The sequence below is a fragment of the Brassica rapa genome, chromosome A10, assembly GCF_000309985.2.
Source record: "Brassica rapa cultivar Chiifu-401-42 chromosome A10, CAAS_Brap_v3.01, whole genome shotgun sequence".
NCBI classification, from domain to species: domain Eukaryota; kingdom Viridiplantae; phylum Streptophyta; class Magnoliopsida; order Brassicales; family Brassicaceae; genus Brassica; species Brassica rapa.
The window spans coordinates 2,755,683-2,777,752 of NC_024804.2; the positions used below are offsets into that span (position 1 = coordinate 2,755,683).

The following is a 22,070-nucleotide window of genomic DNA, read 5'->3' on the forward strand; positions in this document are numbered from 1 at the left end:
CAAGGCTGGGATTTAATTTATTTTTGATTGTATCGTGATATGTAATTCACACATTAGTAATATGAAATTAACAACTACCATCAGAAAATTTGACAACACAAACAAAAGTCGATAGTTGAAACTGCAAGGCTACAACTAATCAAATCATTAAAGAGTAGAGACAAAGGTGCAACCAACAACTAATTGACCAACTAGTTACAATAATTTTTTAATCAAATACAACCATAATGACTCTTCCCCTCAATTTTAAAACGTAAGCAACTTGACCACTTCTGTTCACCACTCGTTTCCCCTGTTTCGACACGTGTCCGAAACGAGCCTAGCCCTAGGTACTACCTCATTAGCAAAGAGCTAGTGGTCCCCCACACCATCGCATATACGGCAGCATCCATCAGGCGTCCTCACGCTGTTTCTCCCTATCACGTGTCCGCCTCTCCACGCGCTTCTGTTCCGCGTGGTTACAACTCTTTGGACCATGCCAGCTGGCAATAGTGCGAGTCCGGCTGGCTAGTTGCCTTATCCAACTTTTTATAAACGAAAGGGAATGGTACTACGACGAGGCTGTCACTTCTTCGTACGTCATGGTCCAATCGGATTGGTCGTCAAGTACGCTGTGAAAAACGACATGACAGCGAAGCAAAGACTCGGTGACGGTCTTTTAAAATAATCACAGTCATAACTACTTCTATTTGACCAGTAAAATCATAACAACTTCTAAATAAAACAATAACTAAAATAATAATAATATTCCTTTTGGTATTCACATATCCAACAACAGCTTCCATATCAAACACGATGCACAACTGTTACAAGTACGCATTTACCGCAAAATAACATATCCCACCTTTATTTCCTATGTTTCTCATAATTTGACCCTACAGTTCTAATAATGTCAAAAAGAAACCATACATATTTTATTCCTTATGTAGCTAAGTAATTGCATATATATCTAATAGACTAATACATTCTATAATTATCTACTTTTTCATCTCTATTTTTAATTGGTGATCTTTTCAATAAATCAAAAAGTTTAGAATATATATATATATATATATATATATATATATGAAAGGTTTAATCAAATTAAGCAAGTTAATTATCCATATTAGAAAAGTAGGACTGGCCAATTAATCTTTTATCTTTCTATTCTGTAATTAATTTTTTCATTACGAAAGAAATGTTATTTCTTATTTTGGTAAGAAAAAATTGGCTTTGGACTGAAGAAAAACATAATGGCCAGAGTAGATTTGTTAATCGAAATACAGAGGTACTAGGTAATAACCCGCGTCTTGCGCGGGATGTGATTATTAGTTTCGTTATTTTTAATAAAAAAGACAATAAATCTGTTTAATCTGGATATTGGTTAGGTTTTACGTTTTTTTGTTTTTAATCTTCTAAAATATAACTATTATTTTAAATTAATATTCATTTTAGTTTATTCGGTTAAAACATTTGATTTTTTGGTTTTTTCGGATAAAAACCTAAAATTAATATTATATGTTTATTTTCATATTATGAAGTTTAGATAGTTGTCATGTCGAACCAATAGTTTCATATTATATTTTTTAAACAGATAATAGTTTAAGAAAAAGAAAAGAAAATTATTAAGACAAATCATTTCACTACAATTTGGTCGGTAGTGAAAGAAACATTAAGAAAAATATTTCAACTTTCAAAAAAATTAGATACTTCAGCTGTGGTGAATACTTAGTTATAAGATGCTCACATCAAGGTGCACATGTATGTTTATGTAAAAAGTATATAAAAATAGTTGAAAAATATATAAAGATATTGTTAATTAATATTAAATGACATTTTTGTTCAGAATAATACATGAAAGATAAAATTAAAATTTATTTAAAATAAAAAAGACCTTGACATTAGTCATTTTTTCATCAAAAGAAAATAAAATTATATTCGTAAATAGGGGTGGACACATATCAAGTATCTGGATATTTGGAAGCATTCTTGTCAATTCGATCTTTAGCTACCTAGATATTCGGTGACTCCGATATCCGAAATGTTTTAGAATTTTAAAGAATATCCGATTTGATTCGTAAATAAAATAAAATTTTAAAAATAATTTAATAATAACATTTTATTACAAAAATAAAACATTATATAACCTTTTAATTCTAGTACCTAATATAATAAATTTATATTGTAAAACTGATATAAAGTATAATATATATAATTCTTTTCATATATGTATATATATGCATATAACATATCGAATTAGATATATGTTCCTAAAAATATTGGTATTAGTGATTTGCTTCTTTTTTGGATATTGTATTTTAGTATTTGATTTGTTTCGTAAAGTTTCAAATATTAAGTTTTTTTGGTTCAAATCAAAACGGATAACAAATCGAATCAAAATTTATGAATATTTTGCTCAATTTTATCTGTAAACAATAAAAATAATATATATATAGTTTGGCTTTTGATTCGTTATCTATTTTTATTCGAACCGAAAAATCCAGAGTTTTATTGGAACTATGTATGTGAGTTTTATATTAAAAAAATCACAAAGTATATAGTGTGAACACATTTATGACTATAGTGTGAACGCGTTAGCATATTTATTATCAAATCATTGTGAGGCTGCCACGTATATATTATAATGTGAATGCATTTATTACAATGCTTCTCTTTTAATATATAAGGGATATATGATATTACTGTAAAATACACATGCGACTGGAAACAGAGATTTTTTTTCTTTCTCTTTTTGAAATTTGATTCTTCAATATCTTTTTAATTTTAAAATTTGGGTGCATCACTCAAGCCCTCGATTTGGCTTTGATGGGTGAGTAGATCTTGTTGAGTTTGCAAGTGTGTGGATTCCTCTAGCCATCAGAGACAGCGAAGATGATTTCTAGGTCGTACACGAACTTACGTCAGGGAACTTCCCTGTGATGGGGAGAGAGGGCAGCAAGAGGCTTCTTCCTAGAGTAATGACAGTTCCTGGTAACGTCTCTGAGTTCGATGACGACGATCAAGCTTCCTCCGATAATCCCTCTTCCGTTTCCTCTGATCGAATGATCATTGTCGCGAATCGTCTCCCCTTGAAATCCGAGAGACGAAACGACGACGGAACCTGGAGCTTCACGTGGGATCAAGACTCATTATATCTCCATCTCAAGGACGACTTCCTCGAGGATATGGAGGTCTTATACGTTGGATCTTTGAGCGTAGATGGAGACTCACACGAGCAAGAACACGTGGCACAAATGCTCTTGGAGAAATTCAAATGCGTACCGACTTTCTTCCCACCCGATTTGCGATCAAAGTACTACGACGGATTCTGCAAGAGGCAGTTATGGCCGTTTTTCCACTACATGCTTCCGTTTTCGCGTTCTAACGGTGGGAGATTCGATCGGTCTGTGTGGGAGGCTTACGTGGCAGCCAACAAACTCTTCTTCCAGAAGGTCATAAAAGTTATAAACCCTGACGATGATTTTGTATGGATTCATGATTATCATCTGATGGTTCTACCTACGTTTTTAAGAAGACGGTTTAACCGTATCAGGATGGGATTCTTCCTTCACAGCCCCTTCCCTTCCTCCGAGATCTAAAAGTCTCTCCCCGTTCGCAAAGAGATTCTCAAGGTGTTGCTTAACAGCGACCTCATCGGCTTCCACACGTTCGATTACGCACGTCACTTCTTGACCTACTGCAGCCGGATGCTAGGGTTGGAGTATCAGTCCAAGAGAGGATACATTGGGCTGGAGTATTACGGGAGGAGTGGGGATAAAGATCATGCCCGTGGGGATCGACATGGGACGGATCCAGTTTGTGATGAGAGACTCAGAGGAGGAAGGGAAGGTGATGGAGCTCAGAAGGCGTTACGAAGGCAAGACGGTGTTGCTTGGGATCGATGAAGCTGCTAGCGATGGAGCAAATGCTTAAGCAGCACTCTACCTGGAGAGGGAGAGCCATTTTGGTTCAGATTGTGAATCCCGCTAGGGGTAAAGGGATTGACATTGAGAAAACACGTGGCGAAATCGAAGAAACATGTAGGAAGATCAACGAAGAGTTTGGATACCACCAACCTATTGTATATATTGACACTCCAATTTTGATAAATGAGATCAATGCTTATTATCATATTGTTGAGTGTGTGGTCGTTACGGCCGTTAGAGATGGGATGAACCTGACTCCTTATGAGTATATAGTATGTAGACAGGGTGCAAAGAAGAGCGTGTTGGTTGCATCAGAGTTTATCGGATGCTCTCCTTCCCTTAGCATAGCGATTAGGGTGAATCCGTGGAACGTCGAAGCGACTGGTGAACCGCTGAACGAGGCCTTATCAATGAGTGATGGTGAGAAACAGCTGCGGCATGAGAAGCATTACCGGTACGTTAGTACTCACGACGTTGCGTTTTGGTCGAGGAGTTTCTTGCAAGATTTAGAGAGGATATGTGTGGATCATTTCAAGAAAAGGTGTTGGGGGATGGAGATTAGTTTTGGTTTTCGAGTTGTGGCGCTTGATCCTAACTTTAGGAATCTTTCGATACCGTTGATTGTTTCGGACTATAAGAGGGCGAAAAGCAGAGCTATACTGTTTGAATATGACGGCACTCTGATGCCTTAGAACTCTATTAACAAAGCTCCTAGTCAGGAAGTTATGAACTTCTTGGATGCGCTCTGTGAGGACAAGAAGAATTCGATTTTCATTGTGAGCGAAAGAGGAAGAAAAAGCTTAGGTGAATGGTTCTCTCCGTGCAAAAACATTGGAATTGTAGCAGAGCATGGTTACTTCTTGAAGTACGTTTTAAATGTGTACAGTTCTTCTCCTTCAGTGTTTAGCAACATGTGACTTCTTGTCTATTTGTTAGGTGGCCAGGCAGTGAAGAATGGGAAACATGTGGCCAGGGAACTGATTTTGGTTGGATGCAGATCGTGGAGCCTATGATGAAACAGTACACTGAATCTACGGATGGCTCTTCAATAGAAGTTAAAGATAGTGCTCTGGTTTGGCAATACAGGGATGTGGATCTGGGTTTTGGTTCTTTGCAAGCAAAGAAAATGTTATAGCATCTAGAGAGTGTTCTAGCTAATGAGCATGTTGCAGTTAAGAGCGGTCACTACATTGTTGAAGTCAAGCCTCAGGTAAGTAGTTTTTTTTTCTGATTGATCCAAAACATTCTTGGTACTTTATTCTTATTTTTTTTTTTGTAAAGGAAGTGAGCAAAGGATATGTGTCAGAAAAGATATTTTCATCAATGTCTGAAGAGGGGAAACCAGTTGATTTTGTGCTGTGTATTGGAGATGACCGATCTGATGAAGACATGCAATTGGTAATGCAATGTCGAAGAACTTTCTATGCGGAGATGCTCTTGTGTTTGCATGCACAGTTGGGCAAAAGCCAAGCAAGGCTAAATATTATTTGGACGATACTATGGAAGTGAGAAGCATGCTTGAATCTCTAGCTGAAGCATCAGAGGCTTCGAACTTCTCTATGCGTGAACTTGACGATGCCCTTTGATTTGGAAACCAGAGTCTTTGCCAGGTTTTTTTTTGCTCTGTGATCTCAGTTCCGGTTCCAACTTGCTCTCGTTCTACAACGATGGTTTTGTTCTCATAAATGAATAATGTGCATACATGGCTAAAAAGATTATACAGACAAAGACAAGGAAAACAAGAGAAGAGAGTGGTGTTTGGTCTGTTGTGATTGAAAGAAAGAAAGAATAAAGGCAATGTGAAGTTTTGTTCTGTTCAGATGGTGTTTGGGGAGCAAAAGACGAGGAAAATTAGTTGTCTGGTTTCTTAAAAGCTTTGCAGGATGTTGAAGTAGCAACGAGGCAACAAGCAAAAGCTTTGGTCTTCATTTTCATTTCTAATATTGTTATTATTACTGTAATTGGATGATCTTGGCAAACTTTCGTTTTGGATTAGGCTGTTGACTGAATCTGAGAAAGCAAAACTGTGAAAGAATGTATGTAAAGATATGATGATGTACACCATAGTTGAGAAACTTTCAAATATATTTTGTCTTTTCATGTGTAGTTATGACTTATGAGTATACAGTTTAATAGCCCATTGGGCCGTACATATTTTGTCGCTTACTGTCGGATTGCCTTTTTTCAGAATTAAATTCCTTCACCCTCTTTTTTTGATTGGTTGAGTTGCATTGATGAATGACTGATGAGCTTTTGGAAAGGAAAAGAAAAAACCAATGGAGAAGGGAACTAATGGGAAGATGAAGAGTGTGGCTTCGATTCCGGAGAACTACGTATCCATTCTTCAGCTTCAGGAGCGCTGGATTAAGGAGAAAGAAGGGAAACACAAGGAAACACACTTAGGAGTGAAGCAGCAGCAAGTTGATGGACAACGAAGGAGAGAAAAAGAAGAACCAAGGGTGAATCTCGAGGGGCGTTTTCATATCAACCGTCTGAAAAAGGAAACAAACTGTGTTGAGAAAGAAGGAGTTGAGGTCTCTGCAACTGTGAGCAAGAAGGGTGAAGATGTAGGATATTGGAGGGGTAGAAAGAAGAAATGGTCGAAGAGGGAGAATAAGAAGAATCAAGGTGGCTCCGTGAAAGAGGTCGTCAAGAGTGTATCGGTGAAAGAGGAGATTCCCGAAGATTATATTATTCAGAACAGAGAGAATAATTCACTTGGTGTAGAAACTCAGTTTCAGCATCTCTTGATCAAGAAGAGTGTGGAAGAGGATGGAAGAGACAGAGGAGGAGTCAAGGTACCTGCGAGATTGAACGGCAGACAAGGTTATTACCGAAACCAAAAACATGAAACAAAGACTATGGTGTGGGTGAAGAAAGAAGAGAACAATGGATCTGGTGGTTGGGAATAGCTTCAACGTTTAAAGGTTGGAACTTAGACATTGATTCCTGTTCCTGTTCCATTTGGGATGCATTGTATATATAATCTTGAATCTAGGAGCATGATTATGGTACCCATTAACTGATGTCTGCACAACTGTAACTACTTTGAATCATTTGATTCTTTTTTTTTTCAGTTTTAGTGTCAAGTCTCTTTCAGCTTATAACATAACTAGTTATTTCAGCAATTGATCTATCCATCAGTGCTTCTGAATCTGAGACAACTATTTAACAACTTACAAACATAGTTTTAGTTTAAGCCATTAATGCTTGACTTTGAAAAAGTTATTTCTATATATATACTTATTACACAGTATGGGGAAGTATCTCAAAGATATACACAGAGATATTCAACGTCTCTTTTACTCAGACAGAAGCTGGTGTTGGTGTTGATGTCGAGGTCGCGGAAGCAACACGGTTTTCAGGTGGGATTTCTGTAAATTCAGACAGGATTGCTCGGAACTCATCGCCTGACATTGTCTCTTTCTCCAAAAGTACTTCAACAATCTTGTCCATGGCTTCACGGTTGTTCCTTATATGCCCCAAAGCTATCTCGTACGCTCGGTCTGACAGTGTCTTCACCGCTGAATCAATGTCGTTCGCAAGCTTCTCAGACATTGAGTTTCTCGCCATCATCCTCATGATCACATCGCTTTGTGCTGATGAGTCCATCAACGACCATGGTCCAATTTCAGACATCCCAAATGTTGTCACCATCTACAAGATTGTATATAAACATCAACAACTAGTTTGGGTTAACAGAACAAAAGAGTGAAGCCTAGATACCTGCTTAGCCAAACCGGTGATCTGTTGCAAGTCACCAACTGCACCAGTAGTCACCTCGGGCTCACCAAAGATGACTTCTTCAGCGGCTCTACCACCGAGCCCACCAACGATTCTTGCAAACAGTTGTTGTTTGGAGATTAGAGTTGGATCATCTGATGGAATGAACCAAGTCAAACCTCTCGCTTGTCCTCTTGGAATCAATGTAACCTTTTGGACAGCATCATGCCCTGGAGTCAAAGTTCTGCAATAACAAAAAGAATGAGCTCTAGATAACAGACACACATACACATGCTTCTGAGCTGATTCTGACTTACCCACAGACGGCATGGCCAACTTCATGGTAAGCAACCAAGCTTTTGCTCTTCCCATCAGTCATGACTGTTCCTTCCATCCCAGCTACAATCCTATCAATTGAATCATCAATCTCTTTAGATGATATCGCCGTCTTTCCACGGCGTCCGGCCAATATAGCAGCTTCGTTTAAGAGGTTTGCAAGATCAGCTCCACTGAATCCAGGCGTCCTCATTGCTATTACTTCTAGTGAAACTCCATCCTCGAATTTCTTGTTCCCAGAGTGAACCTTGAGTATCTCTGTTCTTCCCTTGACGTCTGGAACATCAACAGACACCTGCATTAAAGAACAACACACGTTAAAGCAACCATAAGCAAAAGAAGATCTAAGGAAAGAGTCATAGAGCATTTCTATATACCTGCCGGTCAAAACGGCCTGGTCTCAACAAGGCGGAGTCAAGAATATCAGCTCTGTTGGTTGCAGCAACAACGATAACACCAGTGTTACCTTCAAAACCATCCATCTCCGTCAAAAGCTGATTAAGCGTCTGTTCTCTTTCATCATTACCTCCACCAATACCAGTTCCTCTTTGCCTACCCACAGCATCTATCTCATCCACAAAGACAATACAAGGAGCGTTCTCCTTGGCCTTTTTGAAAAGATCACGGACCCTCGAAGCACCAACACCGACAAACATCTCAACAAACTCAGAACCCGAGATGGAAAAGAACGGTACGCCAGCTTCACCAGCAATGGCCTTTGCCAAGAGTGTTTTCCCAGTACCGGGAGGACCAACGAGGAGAACACCTTTCGGGATCCGAGCACCGACCGCAGTGAACCTCTCAGGCTTCTTCAGAAACTCCACCACTTCCATGAAGTCTTGCTTGGCTTCATCGACTCCAGCAACGTCATCGAAAGTTACACCAGTGTTTGGCTCCATCTGGAACTTTGCTTTGGACTGACCGATTTGAAGCGGGAAGCCGGGACCACCGGGACCACCCATTCCACCGGAGGACCGTCTGGAGAGGAGGAACAAACCGCCAATCAGAATCAGAGGGAATGCGAGATTCCCAATCAAGTTCAGTAACGGAGAGCCTTGGTCTTCTTGAGTAGTATGTGCTGCAAAGTCGATATTCTTTGCCCTCAGCTTCTGGAGAAGCTCTTGACTCAACCCCGGTAGCTGCACGCGTACGCGCTGAATCCTGTTACCTAGCTCGGGAGAAACAGCTTCTACAATAGCTATTGTCCCGTTCTCGTACAAATCTACTTTATCAACCCTTCCTTTGTCTAAATACTCCAGGAACCTAGAATAAGACATCCTTGACGACGAAACTCCTTGTTCATCTGCGTTTGCTTTCCCTGTTCCGAGTAAACCCACTCCAGCAGCTGCAGCGTTTCCAAGCAAAAGCTTGAAGAAGCCTCTTCTTGCTTCGTGTTTGTTCACATCTAAAGAAGCCTTCACAAGAGTAACTTTTGGTGTCGTCCTATCAACTGAAGCAAACCTTGAGGAGAGCCTTAGCTGTTTAGACCTGTGTTTAGTTGTGTAGACAGATAGTCCGCTCCCTATAAGACAAGCCGATGAAGCAGCCATCTGCACTATACGTCAATTTTAATCAAAGTTTATGGTAAAAGCATAACAAGATCCAAACGAAGAGCAGAATGATCTTGAACATGCAAGTTCATAGTATAAACATAATCAAGTATCAACATGACCGACCATTAGCCATGTATATGAACAGAGATTGGAACCTATCTATGTTCCATAAATATAACCTATCAAAATAACTATTAAGTGTAAAATCATGCAAACGAAGACGGAGATTACAGAGGACAGACCAAAGTTAGGCGAAGAAAAGCTGCTTGAGATAGCAAATATGAATGAGAAGAGAATCAAACCTGTGGAAATTTGGTAGACGAAGGAGAAGGCTTATGTGAAAGAAGATTGTTCGGACAAAAGAAGAGGAGTTGGGTTTTTGAAGACAAGACATGTGGTTTCTGAACATCTTACGTGTCTTCCTCTCAGTGGTCTTTAATTTAAGAGGAGTTGAATAATTTTAATTAGGGAAATATCCTGTATTTTATAAAGTCCAATATACTTTCAGATTCATTTTTGATTTTTCCAACCTTTTTCATACAAAAATAACAAATCAGTATTTTAATTTTGTAACCATCCGTCATAAAAATACGAAAAAGATTGCAATTAGAAATGTAATTTTCGTGGTAGAAGTCAAGCATATAAAATAAACAAAAAGTATAAAGAGTTTTAGTAGCCTAAGGAAAGCCACATGCATCATTTGACCACCATGCAAAATTCAGAGAAGAGAAAGACGAATTGAGTTTGAATAATTTCTAACTCTCGACATAACCTACATTACAAAGTACACAACAAAGAGATATCTTATCTTGTTTTGTCAAATCCTCAACGCATATGAAGTTAAAGAGACTCAAGATTGCTTAGATTCTTGGTGATTTCATCTCTCAAGTGTTTCATAGACTTCAAATGATAAGATGAGCATATGGGCAAAATAGCATATGAGCCAAAAAGGAGAAAAATACTCACAGTATCATTCTTCAGACATATCTGTGTCCCTAGTATCTGATAAAGCAGCATGGCGGCCCAAGAGGACAAGATCAAGAAGCTTCCTCCTAGCTTCATACACTGGATTTGGATCTATCAAACGTCCTCTCTCATAAGCCTCTCTGAGAAACACCGTGTGCCTTTTCCCTTTAGTTGAAATATAAAACATCCCCGGGTGATCCAAGAACAAATCCCGTATGTTCAAATCAATCCCAAAACACTTTCTGAAGTGGCTGATCTTCTCTACCTCCACCATCTTCTCCACAGTCAAACTCAAGAACTCGTGGACAATCGCAACCGCTCTTTTCTCAACTCCCATCACACCGGACTTGTTCTTTTTCTTGCCAACCATGTCCTCGTACGGCCCCACGTAAGGCAGTTTCTGCCATTCCTTAACTTTAGCCTTGAAGTTCTTCCCCAGTCTCATCCCTGGTGGGTAGCTATGTTTGAAACTAAACTGAACTTCGGTTCTATCGACGCTGCAATCCTCCTCACAACACTCAACCACCCTCCATTTCTCAACCGCGGCTTCAAAACTCAGACTTTCTTTACCTTCTTCTTGAACGAGCTCTAAGATATGTGTATTGGGCTCATGACCATCACTAAGCTTAAAAACATGAGGGTTCTTTGAGATCACAGAGTCCTCAAAGTCATCAGGGAGTCCAAGCTCTCTCCAAACCTTGAAAACCGCACGAAGAGGAACCGACTTCGATATAGACATAGACAGGAGCCTAGCCAACCTGTCAACAACAACAGGCAAAGAAGCATTGATAGCCAAAGCCTCTTGGCGAGAAATCTCCATGGCTGCATCAGTTAACCTGCAAAAGGGCTGAGACTTCACAGGATCATACAAGACGTGGAAAATGTGAGGGTACTTTCTTAAAAAAGAAGCAGCGCCACGGTTGAGGTGGAGCTTCTGGGAGAGCCTGGAGAGAAACTCAATGGATACAGAAGGAGGTTCAACTGTTGGGTTCGCGAGTATGAGGTCTTGTATGGCAATGACTTTGAGGAGGTTCTTGTATTTGTCCATGAGCTTCTCGAAAACAGGGTCTCTTGATCTTGAAGCCACGTACTGACCAGACGTCGTTTTTGATCGGACGGTGATGATGGAGCCTCCACAGGGGTGGAGCAGAAGTGATCTCATGAAAAAGCTAAACCTCATAATGACTTACGGAGATGTCTTCGTTCCACAACGTTGTTATAAAACACTCTTTTCGGAATTACGTCGAACACCTTGCGTGCATGGCGAAATAACAAAACCTTCTAGCAGTTACCAACGAACCAAACTACAGAAGTACATGCCATGTCGTATTCGATATTTGTAGAGTCGATCTTTGTATGATCCTTGTGGTCTGAATCGACTTTTTTCTTCTTTTGTTTTTGGGTTCAAATGTTCAAATCGTATTATAAAGGCCTAATCATGTTAGATTGTAAATTTACAAAATCTAGTAGCTACTTCGTAAATTGCCTCAAGTATGAGGACCTATCCCGCTAATATACAGTGTCTTTAAGTTATTGACTTGGGCCTGACTGGTTCAAACGCAGCGGTTGCGGTTGCGGTTGCGGGAGTTTGTGGATGCGGGCGGTTGCGGTTTCTAGCGGTTTTAAAAGATTTGTACGACTGGTACTGCGGTTAAAAATTGGTGCGTTTGCGGGTGACTTATGACTGGTTAACTACCAAATGCGGTAACAGTCAAATAATAAATTAACAATATTTACATTTAATATAATTATAAAAATATCAAAAATCATAAAATTATAATAAATATAAAATTTATATTTAGAAAGTTATAATTTTAATTTTTGAAAATTTATTGAAATTGTTTTTATTATAAAATTTTATAATATTAATTAAAATAAAATAGATATATTTTAATATTTTCATAATTTCAATTTTAAATTTTTTATTAAATATTTTTTCTTTGTATATATATTGTTTTAAAAAAAAGAAAAAAATTTTACCCTCCCGCAACCGCCCGCAACCGCAAACGCTAGCTGGAGTCAGGTGGCGATTGGTTTTCCCGCTACCACCCGCAAACGCAGCTTTTGCGGTCGGTAGCGGTTGTCGGCGGTTTGCAACAATCACTCAAATCGCCTTAAACCGCTTCAAACCGCTCCGAATCTCATAAATTCAAAAGCTGGCTCCAGCTAGCGTTTGCGGTTGCGGGCGGTTGCGGGAGGGTAAAATTTTTTTCTTTTTTTTTAAAACAATATATATACAAAGAAAAAATATTTAATAAAAAATTTAAAATTGAAATTATGAAAATATTAAAATATATCTATTTTATTTTTTAATATTATAAAATTTTATAATAAAAACAATTTCAATAAATTTTCAAAAATTAAAATTATAACTTTCTAAATATAAATTTTATATTTATTATAATTTTATGATTTTTGATATTTTTATAATTATATTAAATGTAAATATTGTTAATTTATTATTTGACTGTTACCGCATTTGGTAGTTAACCAGTCATAAGTCACCCGCAAACGCACCAATTTTTAACCGCAGTACCAGTCGTACAAATCTCTTAAAACCGCTAGAAACCGCAACCGCCCGCATCCACAAACTCCCGCAACCGCAACCGCAACCGCTGCGTTTGAACCAGTCAGGCCCTCAGCTTTTGAATTTATGAGATTCGGAGCGGTTTGAAGCGGTTTAGGGCGATTTGAGTGATTGTTGCAAACCGCCGACAACCGCTACCGACCGCAAAAGCTGCGTTTGCGGGTGGTAGCGGGAAAACCAATCGCCACCTTAATGGAAAAACTGCAAACTAACCTGCAAACTATCCATTTCTAACAAATCAACCTTACACATAATAAAATGAGAAGTAAATTAGTAATCAAGCTTTATTTGTTCTTATATTAATGGATTGTTTACATGGCTTACTCTATCAACTGAGCATGCCTGTCTGCAATCTATGATAAATAAAAGACCAAACTATTTTACATATCTTTCATCAATTATTGCTTTTCTTTCTCTTCTTCCACACAAACAGCATATATTATACACATTATTTTACTGTTTTGTATATGGTTCCAGAACGATGAACCCTCAAATCTTTGGAATCACTATTCTCAGAATCCCATCCCTGCTCCAAATTCAAATAATGTATTGGTGTTAGTTCTCTCTATGAAACTTTTGACAAATTCTAGATAACTAATTTAAAGCTAGTGACTGGTCTAAAACCACTACTATTTAGGTGTGCTACTACACTTACATAAATTCAGCAGAAACGTTATCCTTGTTCACATTGCTAGGGAGTGGCCAGGAAACTTTGAATGGTCCTTGAAGTATTTCTTGCTTGTGATGATATCCAAAGATTGAACCTTTGGTGCATGCATCAACTTTTTGACAGACAGATGTGCGTCTACCTGTCACAGTCAAGCTGCAGTAGTAGCACGGTAAGTATCGTTTGTTAGTTGTTTGTGAGTAAAGGGAACATATTGAAAAGATGTGTGAGGATTGAGTATTAGTTACTTTGTGTTGTCGACCTCAACTCTTATATCATTGATACTAGCCCCTGGTAGCTCTACTGCCACAAGGTAGTTATTTTCGTACTCTGCGACATTAGATCTCGGAGACCAAACAGTCCCTGCAAAAGAAAATACGTTTCTGTAAGTTCTCATGTTTATCAGTGAAGAAGCGTTTGATTGCTAGCTCCAGGTACCTATATTTATGTATATGCGTACCTAGATTGGCTAACTTAGGAAGATCAGGATTGTATGGCTTTTCCAAGCCGTCTTCCTTTTGATGATATGGTGAATCAGAACAAACAAAGAACTCATCTTTTGCGGCGGCCTTGGAAAACTGTGGTGGGGCGTACTCAGGTCTAGAAAGCAATGGTTGTTGTGAAGAAGGGAAGCAATTCGTTTTGGTCGCAGAGTACTTGGTAGATGCAGCGTCCTGTAGCAACAATATTTGAACAATAATTTTCTTTCATATAATAAAGTATCATTTGCAATTTTAGTCACCCAGAGAAAAAAAGAAAATTTTTAAATAAGAGAGTTGATGGTGTACCTCATCAGTTGAAGCCTGCCTCATGAAAAGACCCTGTGCAGAAGATGCTTGCCTAGCAAAATACAGCCTGTTGTCACATCTTCTAACGACAGAGTTCTTCAAAGTGATGCCGCCGCCAGTGCCAGTCTGATGCATAAATTGAGAGAAGACAACAGAACAAAACTATTTGAGCATCTCATCTTCACAGACATGATGACTCCACCACGGCTGATTATAATCACCAGATAAGAAGGAAGTTGTGGTACCTCGTCAGGGGAAGCCTGCTTCATGAAAAAGCCCTGCTCGGAAGATGCTTGGCGGGCAAAAGAGAGTTTGTTGTCACATCTTCTGATAACAGAGTTCAAACTACCGCTACAGTTCTGAGGCATCGCAAAAGAATAAAAGAGATTTTTTAATAAACGACGAAAACAAACAAAACAACAGAACCAAACTGTTTAAGACGGATCAAGAAAGCAAAGCAGTCGTTATAGGTCATGTGAAAAAAGACGGGTTTGATGAGTAAATCGAGTCGGACAAAGTAAGCTATTTGAATGAAATATTTATACTATTTTGAGACAGACCAAAGAAAGTAAAACAGTCGTTGGTTTGATGAGTAAATATCGAATCGGACAAAGTAAGCTACGATCATAAATTCATCAGAACCGACGCAGCTATAGATAGAAAGCTGATCGATGAAATTCAAATCTATTGCGAACACACACACACGCACACGGATCTCGAGTAAAAGCTCAATTTAAAATCGCTTTACTCAAGAATCTCGGCTTGCAGATATATATATATATATATAGAGAGAGAGAGAGAGAGTGTGTGATACCAAGGGAACGAGCGATGCGGTGGAGACGGGATCTTTGGTGGCTAGCGGGAAGTGAGCGGCGACGGTGGCGAGTCTGCGTCTAGCGGTGGTTGAATCGAGCTCCATATCTCACTGATTTTTTTTCGATATGTGAGGGAGGGGATGAGCGAGTGAGAGACGAAAGGATTAAAATGAGTGGTTTTAATTTATGCGCGCGAAAATATCTTCTCAGTGTGGGGTGAGACTGAGAGGGGGGTGATTGATTAGATTAGAGATATTTTTCTTCCGTGGAAACGGACAACAAAGACAAGGACCCATTCTAAAAAGAAAAGAAAATATGTCATAATTTAATGGGTTTAATTTATTATTTATCGCTATATCGGCTTTTTCTTTAGCTATATGGTTTGTTTTTTTTTTTTTTTTTTAGCTATATATATAGCTATATGGTTTGTTGATAAAATGTGAATATGATTGAACGTTTTTGAGAATAATTTTTTTAAAATCTAATTTCATGTTTTAGATATTTCACACATATCAGAAAAAATATTTAAAATTTTGATCATAAATATATTATTTTTTGAAATTAACTATCTTTTATCAATAAAAATATTATAAATACAGCTAATTTTCTCTAGATTCACAATTTATCTTTATTACTTAATAAAAAGAGCATTCTTGATGAAAATATTTTTTTAGAAACAAATTATTTTGAATTTTTTTTTAGAATAGTCATTTTTAAGTTTTTGTCACAAAAATAGTTTTCAATGAAAAAATGATCAAAAGAATTTTTATTATATGATAAATACATTTATACCCTGAAAAATAAATATTATGTTTTTTTTCAAAATAAAAAGTAGCTATTTTGATCATTTTTTTATTGAAAGCTGTTTTGTGACAAAAACTTTTTAAAAAAAATTATTTGAAATAATTGTCTAATTATTTTTTTAAAACATGGATTTTTTTTTTCAAAAGAGGGAGTATAAATTTTCTATCACTATGATGAACAGATTTAAATGGAATCAAGGCTAAAATAATTTCCAGTCAGACTTAGCTAGAAATATAGAATCAAAAGGCAAAACAATTAAAATTAATATTCAAAACGAGCTGAAACCAAACCAGGAATGGGATGAAAGTTTTGAAATGAGAATGACAAATTTCGATTATCGATAAAAACTCCAAGTCTCCAAACAGAATGAACGAATTTGCCTTTTGATATTTATTTCGAAAAGTCCACAAACCATAATTGTTTACACAATCTGCAAAGGAAACGCAAATTGCATTGTCACAGAGTCCAAGCGGGCAAATGTTTTCGTAAAATTGCACCAAGCTCCAACAACCACCATCATCTTCGCTTGCGACTCCAAATCAACCGATCCAGCAGCTCACCTCCCACGCTCCGATCCGATCCATCCACGCCCGATTTCTCTCCCTCTTCCCGTTTCATCTTCCAATTCGAATCTGTGAGTTTTTTTCTTTAGCTCAATCCCGATTCAGATTCTTGATTTTTTTTTTTAAGTAGGAGTATATGATTGGAACAGAGTCAAAGATAAATATTTCTTCCTTGAGATTCCAAGGCATAGAAGCTTTCCATCGCATGGGTAGATAAAGGCCGTGTGTACTAGATTGTATTATGCTCTGTGAATGGTAGCCAAAAAGGTTGGCTGTTGAGTTTGGATTATTGATGGAGCAAAGAGTGCATCTACGCGGTGGTGGCACACTTGAAGTTATATCTAGTCAGGGAGATGTAGACAGAGAACAGGTTTTAGAGCCGTTTGATATTGAAAACGAAACCTGCAAGGAGACAAACCGCTCCAGCAGTTTTGATGTTGGTTACAGTTCCGGTGCTAACACCCTCCAAACGTTGCCTACACCCTCCAAAGATGCTATCTCTCCAGCCGACATCCTAAAAACACTATTCTTTATACTTGTATGGTACACTTTCAGCACATTTTTGACTCTGTAAGTATGCCTTTGTGACTATCCCTTAGCCTTCTCTTGTTTCATACTCTTACACCTAGCAATTTTCTAGGTACAACAAAACTCTCTTAGGAGATGATTTGGGGAAGTTTCCTGCTCCCTTGTTAATGAATACCATTCATTTTTCTATTCAAGCGGTTTTGTCAAAGATGATAACGTGGTACTGGTCGGGAAGATTTCAACCTGATGTTACCATGTCATGGAGAGACTATTTCATTAGAGGTATACTAACTAAAACTATGTAGTGAACTCCTTTCTTTTTTGTTTCCTTGCTAATGAGCATTCCCTTAGCCATTACTTTCTACGTGATTTAGCTTTTCCGGTTCTTAGAAGTTGATTATATTGAGTTTCTATGAACTGATGACCAACATGGACTTCCCTTTCACAGTTGTACCAACAGCACTTGCAACTGCTTTGGATATAAACCTAAGTAACGAGTCACTTGTCTTCATATCGGTTACGTTTGCAACAATGGTTAGTTGTTTTATTTTATATTGTAGGCCTATGCAACGTGTTAGGGATTTGTGGATGAAAGAAGCCGAGACGTGTCTGATGAAATTCACGTTTTTTTTTCATTTTTCAGTGCAAATCAGCAGCCCCAATATTTCTTCTTTTGTTTGCTTTTGCCTTCAGGTGCTTTATTCATACCTTATCATTCTTGTTCTCTAGACCATGCATGAGAGTCTGTACTTAACAAATTTATCAGTGATAGACTCTGTTGCTCTAGATAAAACCTAACACTACTTTCGTTTACATTATTCACTTTGAATACACATCCTTTTTTATCAATCATCACACTGATGTTATGCTGCATTTTCCATCATTTTTGTTTGTTGTGTTATTCTGACACAGTTTCTCTTGTAAGGCTGGAGTCTCCAAGCCTGAAACTTTTTGGCATTATTTCAGTTATCTCAGCCGGAGTGTTGTTATCAGGTATATTTTTCTCCAAACATCTATAATGCGTTACTCCATTTTTCAACCTTAGCCAATTTTTGTCTTCCTGCATGCGACAATATCCCCATCCACATGTCTCACTAACCAAACTGTTAATTTGTATTCATTTGCATCCAGTTGCAAAGGAGACAGAATTTGAGTTTTGGGGTTTCGTTTTTGTCATGCTTGCTGCTGTCATGTCTGGTTTTCGTTGGTGTATGACCCAAGTTCTTTTGCAGGTATGTTATTTAGTATCAGTTTCTAATTGTTTCTAAACTATGCATTGGATCTTTATATATTAATGATTTTGTGTTCCACTATTTTGGGTGCATCCTGACGACAACACGATAAGTAGAAAGAAACGTATGGTGAGTTCTGCTCTTGGTGTTTTTTTTTTTTTGTAAATAATATACGTTGTTAATTCTTAAAAGTCAAAATACATAAAATTAACCTATACTTTTCTGTTCATCTAGGCCTGAAAAATCCATTCACATTTATGAGTTGCGTGGCACCAGTGATGGCTATAGTGACTGGTCTTCTTTCTCTCCTTCTGGATCCATGGAGTGAATTTAGAGAGAACAGATACTTCGATAATGGAGAGCATTTTGCTCGAACTTGTTTCTTGATGCTTTTTGGTGGAGCACTAGCTTTTTTCATGGTAAGCATTTGCTAACAATTTATAGGTGGAATTTGAAGCAGCTTTTGGACATCTAGATTAGTATCTGATCATTTTCCATGCTCATAGTTAGTATTTCGTTACAGGTTTTAACAGAGTATGTTCTTGTTTCGGTGACCAGTGCTGTAACCGTCACAATAGCGGGCGTCGTTAAAGAGGCTGTCACCATAGTGGTAATTGCTATATTGTGTCAGTGCAACTGTTGAGTATTTGATGAATGCAGAATCAAATGAGGGATGTAAATATCTTCCTTCTTGTTCTTCTACTCGGTGCGTACAGGTTGCAGTGTTTTACTTCCATGACGAATTTACGTGGCTGAAAGGTTTTGGTCTGATGATTATCATGGTTGGTGTCAGCTTGTTCAACTGGTACAAGTAAGTAATGATTCTAATGATTCTTCTCCTCCTGGAGAAGGAACTTTGGACAACTTCTTTGTTAAACATCTGATATATTGATAATTGAATATAATCTCATAATCGCTTTGATGTGTTCCCAGATATGATAAACTACAAAAGGGGCACAGAACAGAAGATGAGAAGCAGCTTCAATCTCCAAGTCAAACAGGAAAATATGTGATTCTTGATGAGAGGGACGATCAAGAAGATGGTCCTTGAGCATTTTTTTTGTGTTGCATCCAGAATCTCTGGTAACTCTTTATAAACGATCTCATGAAACTGAGTTATCTTCCTTTTTGCATGGAAACATCAGAGATTCGCAAGTTAAATGAATTCAAATTTATTCTATAGAACTACATAGTAACATCAGATTACATTATACTGTGTAAAATTGAGACTAAAGCTAAACAACATACTAAGAGAAGGATGACGAGGAGCATGAATACAAAAGAATAATGGAATTGAGAGAATATGAAAAACATGAGATCAGATGTGGCAACCACAACAGAGGTAGAAGAAACAGAGAGTCGAAACGAGAACGACAGCTTCGACTACATACATCACGTTGTAAACCACTCCGTCCACGATCTCCGTATGCAGTATCTCTACTCTTTTCCACTTAAACGACGGCGACGATGAAAACATACCCCTTAGTCGCCTCCATGTATGTGTTTCTTTCGCCGTCGCTTCAATCTCCTCTTTCTGCTGCTTCTTCTTCTTCACAGACGTCCACCTCTTAATCACTCCCATCCTTTGTCTCTCTCTCTCTCTCTCTCTCTCTCTCTCTCTCTCTTAGTCTCTTCACGACAGAGTCATCATGTCACAGTGCATTCTTATACAGAAGAGGAGACGGGTGGCAGTCTGGTGAATAGGTTAAAGGAGAGGGTATTATTGTAAAGTGGGAGTAAGTAAGGAATGAGATCCTCTTGACCTTTTTCTTCGGAAAGGGAAAAACATTAGCTGGCGAAAGGTTGGAAGAAGGGAGTGAGGGGTAGTTTAGGAATTTTACAGCAAAGTCTTTTCGTCACTAAATATTATTTTAGTTAAGAGAACAACGGTCTAGCAGTTTTGCTTTTTTTACAGAGCGGCCCACTGAAACAATGTAACAACGGTCCTTTCTCTCACATTCCTACATTTGTCACACTTTTCATATGAACCGTTATATAATGACATAAGTTAACGAATATATTCTACATGTATATTTCTGATTGAATAGATTAGATTCTAACTACGTAATGATGTAGTGTCGTAAAGAACTATATATGTTTTGTAAAGCCCCAATACAGATATTTTATTTTTTGATGCAAGACAGCTCAATTTTATTTGTCTACTTTACTTTCTTGATGATGAAAGGGACCATATCGTCTCTATCAACAATTTGTGACATTATATATAGAGCCGTTCTCTTCTTTTAATCAATCGAAACTCGAAAGTTATGTAATTAATCATACTTAATCTTGCCAGTTCTCATATGTGTATTCTTTTAGGTTGGGATGATCAATTTTTAAAACACTAAAGTACCTATCTTCCTTAATTAACTTAGTATATATGTGACTACAACATATACTAGTATATCTTAAAGTATAGCCTTTATCAACTTAGTTTTGGAACTTATGTTGGCCCGACACATAGATAAATAAATATTCACGAGTTCCACCATGCTAATCTTTACTTGTCGACACGAATTTAACTCGCGCCGCACGCAATAATAGGCTCAGAAAAATCAAAAGTAGCTGGTACAAACTCGAACATTAACAAACTCGAACATAGGAGTTGGTTACACTAAAGGACACTTTTTGTCTTTCCTTTACAATGAGAGACACTTCTCACATTTGACACACTTTCTGATGTAAACTATGTGATTTTTGACAATTTTACCCTTTAATGAGAAGGAAGAGATGTTTGTGAACATGGATGAATGATATATAAATATTTGTGGACATAGATATATAAATGTTTTTGTTTGTGGAGAGAGTAAGTTATGGACAAACAATTTTAACGAGACACTTCTCACATTTGACACACTTTCTGATGTAAACTATGTGATTTTTGACAATTTTACCCTTTAATGAGAAGGAAGAGATGTTTGTGAACATGGATGAATGATATATAAATATTTGTGGACATAGATATATAAATGTTTTTGTTTGTGGAGAGAGTAAGTTATGGACAAACAATTTTAACGTACATATCTTTTATGGATTAATCGTGGATATCATAGATCCACTATCAATAGATTGATAAAACTATTTTTGTGGATTAGCAAAAACAAAGTACATTAATAAAGCAACAATTTGAGATGATCATTCATTATATTTGTACAATAAGAACCAATGAAACAAGAAGCACAACAAAAGATGAACATATTTTACATCACCTCTTAACTGAATCAATAGAGATGGAATACGGGTGGGTATCAAATCAACAACACATAAGCATGACATTGGTTGTGGATGGCTCACCTGCAACCACTTCACCAAGCAAGACATCACTAGAAGTCATCCACTAGTCACCAGAGATCTATTCAACCATTTATACATAACCCATCCACGCTCCAGCTATCCACACACCACCTATCCACGCAACCCCCATCCACACGCTACCAGTACACATCTTTTGCATATCTGGATTTTGAAATAAGACTTTTCAGATCTGGATTTTGAAATCCACAACAACACTAAAAATCTAACAAAACAAAAACGAGAATTGATTAACAGAATTTTGAAATCAAACTCATAACAACAAAAAGATCCTAACTTCTTTAGCAGAAA

The 22,070-nt window shown here is 37.6% G+C and overlaps 7 protein-coding genes across 9 annotated transcripts; 3 read left to right on the forward strand and 4 right to left on the reverse strand.

Annotated features, from left to right (window-relative positions):
* The first annotated feature begins 2,625 nt into the window (after positions 1-2,625).
* On the forward strand, positions 2,626-6,005 carry LOC103844042 (probable alpha,alpha-trehalose-phosphate synthase [UDP-forming] 7). The gene is given in 7 exon segments (XM_009120817.3): positions 2,626-2,896; positions 2,899-3,745; positions 3,747-3,881; positions 3,883-4,770; positions 4,842-5,115; positions 5,187-5,295; positions 5,298-6,005. Coding segments are annotated over 7 exon segments (2,472 nt in total). The 5' UTR covers positions 2,626-2,871; the 3' UTR covers positions 5,492-6,005.
* Positions 6,006-6,181: 176 nt separating this feature from the next.
* Positions 6,182-6,817, forward strand: LOC103844417. Its single transcript, XM_009121203.3, has one exon. The coding sequence runs from the start codon at positions 6,182-6,184 to the stop codon at positions 6,815-6,817; it is 636 nt and encodes a 211-aa protein (XP_009119451.1).
* A 262-nt stretch (positions 6,818-7,079) lies between these two features.
* Positions 7,080-9,964, reverse strand: LOC103844041 (ATP-dependent zinc metalloprotease FTSH 8, chloroplastic). 2 transcript variants are annotated; one of them, XM_009120815.3, is made up of 5 exons: positions 9,820-9,964; positions 8,342-9,514; positions 7,946-8,259; positions 7,632-7,872; positions 7,080-7,562 (listed from the first exon to the last, which is right to left on the reverse strand). In XM_009120815.3, the coding sequence occupies exons 2-5, from the start codon at positions 9,512-9,514 to the stop codon at positions 7,212-7,214; spliced, it is 2,079 nt and encodes a 692-aa protein (XP_009119063.1). In that variant the 5' UTR covers positions 9,820-9,964; the 3' UTR covers positions 7,080-7,211. The 2 variants fall into 2 exon arrangements, with proteins under 2 accessions (XP_009119063.1, XP_009119064.1); XM_009120816.2 differs by having other exon boundaries at positions 8,342-9,519; positions 9,820-9,927.
* A 136-nt stretch (positions 9,965-10,100) lies between these two features.
* On the reverse strand, positions 10,101-11,798 carry LOC103844040 (protein ROOT PRIMORDIUM DEFECTIVE 1). Its single transcript, XM_009120814.3, has one exon. It carries the CDS (start codon positions 11,661-11,663, stop codon positions 10,488-10,490), a length of 1,176 nt encoding a protein of 391 aa, XP_009119062.1. The 5' UTR covers positions 11,664-11,798; the 3' UTR covers positions 10,101-10,487.
* A 1,538-nt stretch (positions 11,799-13,336) lies between these two features.
* Positions 13,337-15,580, reverse strand: LOC103844038. The gene is made up of 7 exons (XM_009120813.2): positions 15,340-15,580; positions 14,771-14,884; positions 14,526-14,651; positions 14,198-14,411; positions 13,986-14,100; positions 13,726-13,893; positions 13,337-13,596 (listed from the first exon to the last, which is right to left on the reverse strand). Exons 1-7 carry the CDS (start codon positions 15,442-15,444, stop codon positions 13,560-13,562), a joined length of 879 nt encoding a protein of 292 aa, XP_009119061.1. The 5' UTR covers positions 15,445-15,580; the 3' UTR covers positions 13,337-13,559.
* Positions 15,581-16,259: 679 nt separating this feature from the next.
* LOC103844036 (probable sugar phosphate/phosphate translocator At1g06470) lies at positions 16,260-19,647 on the forward strand. 2 transcript variants are annotated; one of them, XM_009120811.3, is made up of 12 exons: positions 16,260-16,778; positions 16,838-17,277; positions 17,348-17,517; positions 17,684-17,769; positions 17,879-17,928; positions 18,161-18,228; positions 18,367-18,467; positions 18,584-18,596; positions 18,702-18,886; positions 18,991-19,077; positions 19,184-19,278; positions 19,401-19,647. In XM_009120811.3, exons 2-12 carry the CDS (start codon positions 17,000-17,002, stop codon positions 19,516-19,518), a joined length of 1,251 nt encoding a protein of 416 aa, XP_009119059.1. In that variant the 5' UTR covers positions 16,260-16,778; positions 16,838-16,999; the 3' UTR covers positions 19,519-19,647. The 2 variants fall into 2 exon arrangements, with proteins under 2 accessions (XP_009119059.1, XP_009119058.1); XM_009120810.3 differs by having other exon boundaries at positions 16,266-16,778; positions 16,857-17,277.
* LOC103844037 lies at positions 19,626-20,869 on the reverse strand. Its single transcript, XM_009120812.3, has one exon. The coding sequence runs from the start codon at positions 20,047-20,049 to the stop codon at positions 19,786-19,788; it is 264 nt and encodes an 87-aa protein (XP_009119060.1). The 5' UTR covers positions 20,050-20,869; the 3' UTR covers positions 19,626-19,785.
* Positions 20,870-22,070: the final 1,201 nt, after the last annotated feature.

Coding starts and splice junctions, on each gene's coding strand:
- LOC103844417 (XM_009121203.3), top strand. CDS start 6,182: ATGGAGAAGGGAACTAATGGGAAGATGAAGAGTGTGGCTTCGATTCCG.
- LOC103844041 (XM_009120815.3), bottom strand. CDS start 9,514: ATGGCTGCTTCATCGGCTTGTCTTATAGGGAGCGGACTATCTGTCTAC. Junction 8,260..8,341: donor CAGGCCGTTTTGACCGGCAG/GTATATAGAAAT, acceptor TCTTTAATGCAG/GTGTCTGTTGATGTTCCAGA. Junction 7,873..7,945: donor GTTGGCCATGCCGTCTGTGG/GTAAGTCAGAAT, acceptor TTGTTATTGCAG/AACTTTGACTCCAGGGCATG.
- LOC103844040 (XM_009120814.3), bottom strand. CDS start 11,663: ATGAGGTTTAGCTTTTTCATGAGATCACTTCTGCTCCACCCCTGTGGA.
- LOC103844038 (XM_009120813.2), bottom strand. CDS start 15,444: ATGGAGCTCGATTCAACCACCGCTAGACGCAGACTCGCCACCGTCGCC. Junction 14,412..14,525: donor GGCAGGCTTCAACTGATGAG/GTACACCATCAA, acceptor TTGTTGCTACAG/GACGCTGCATCTACCAAGTA. Junction 13,894..13,985: donor GTTGAGGTCGACAACACAAA/GTAACTAATACT, acceptor CTACTACTGCAG/CTTGACTGTGACAGGTAGAC.
- LOC103844036 (XM_009120811.3), top strand. CDS start 17,000: ATGGAGCAAAGAGTGCATCTACGCGGTGGTGGCACACTTGAAGTTATA. Junction 17,770..17,878: donor CGGTTACGTTTGCAACAATG/GTTAGTTGTTTT, acceptor TTCATTTTTCAG/TGCAAATCAGCAGCCCCAAT. Junction 19,078..19,183: donor AAGAGGCTGTCACCATAGTG/GTAATTGCTATA, acceptor CGGTGCGTACAG/GTTGCAGTGTTTTACTTCCA.
- LOC103844037 (XM_009120812.3), bottom strand. CDS start 20,049: ATGGGAGTGATTAAGAGGTGGACGTCTGTGAAGAAGAAGAAGCAGCAG.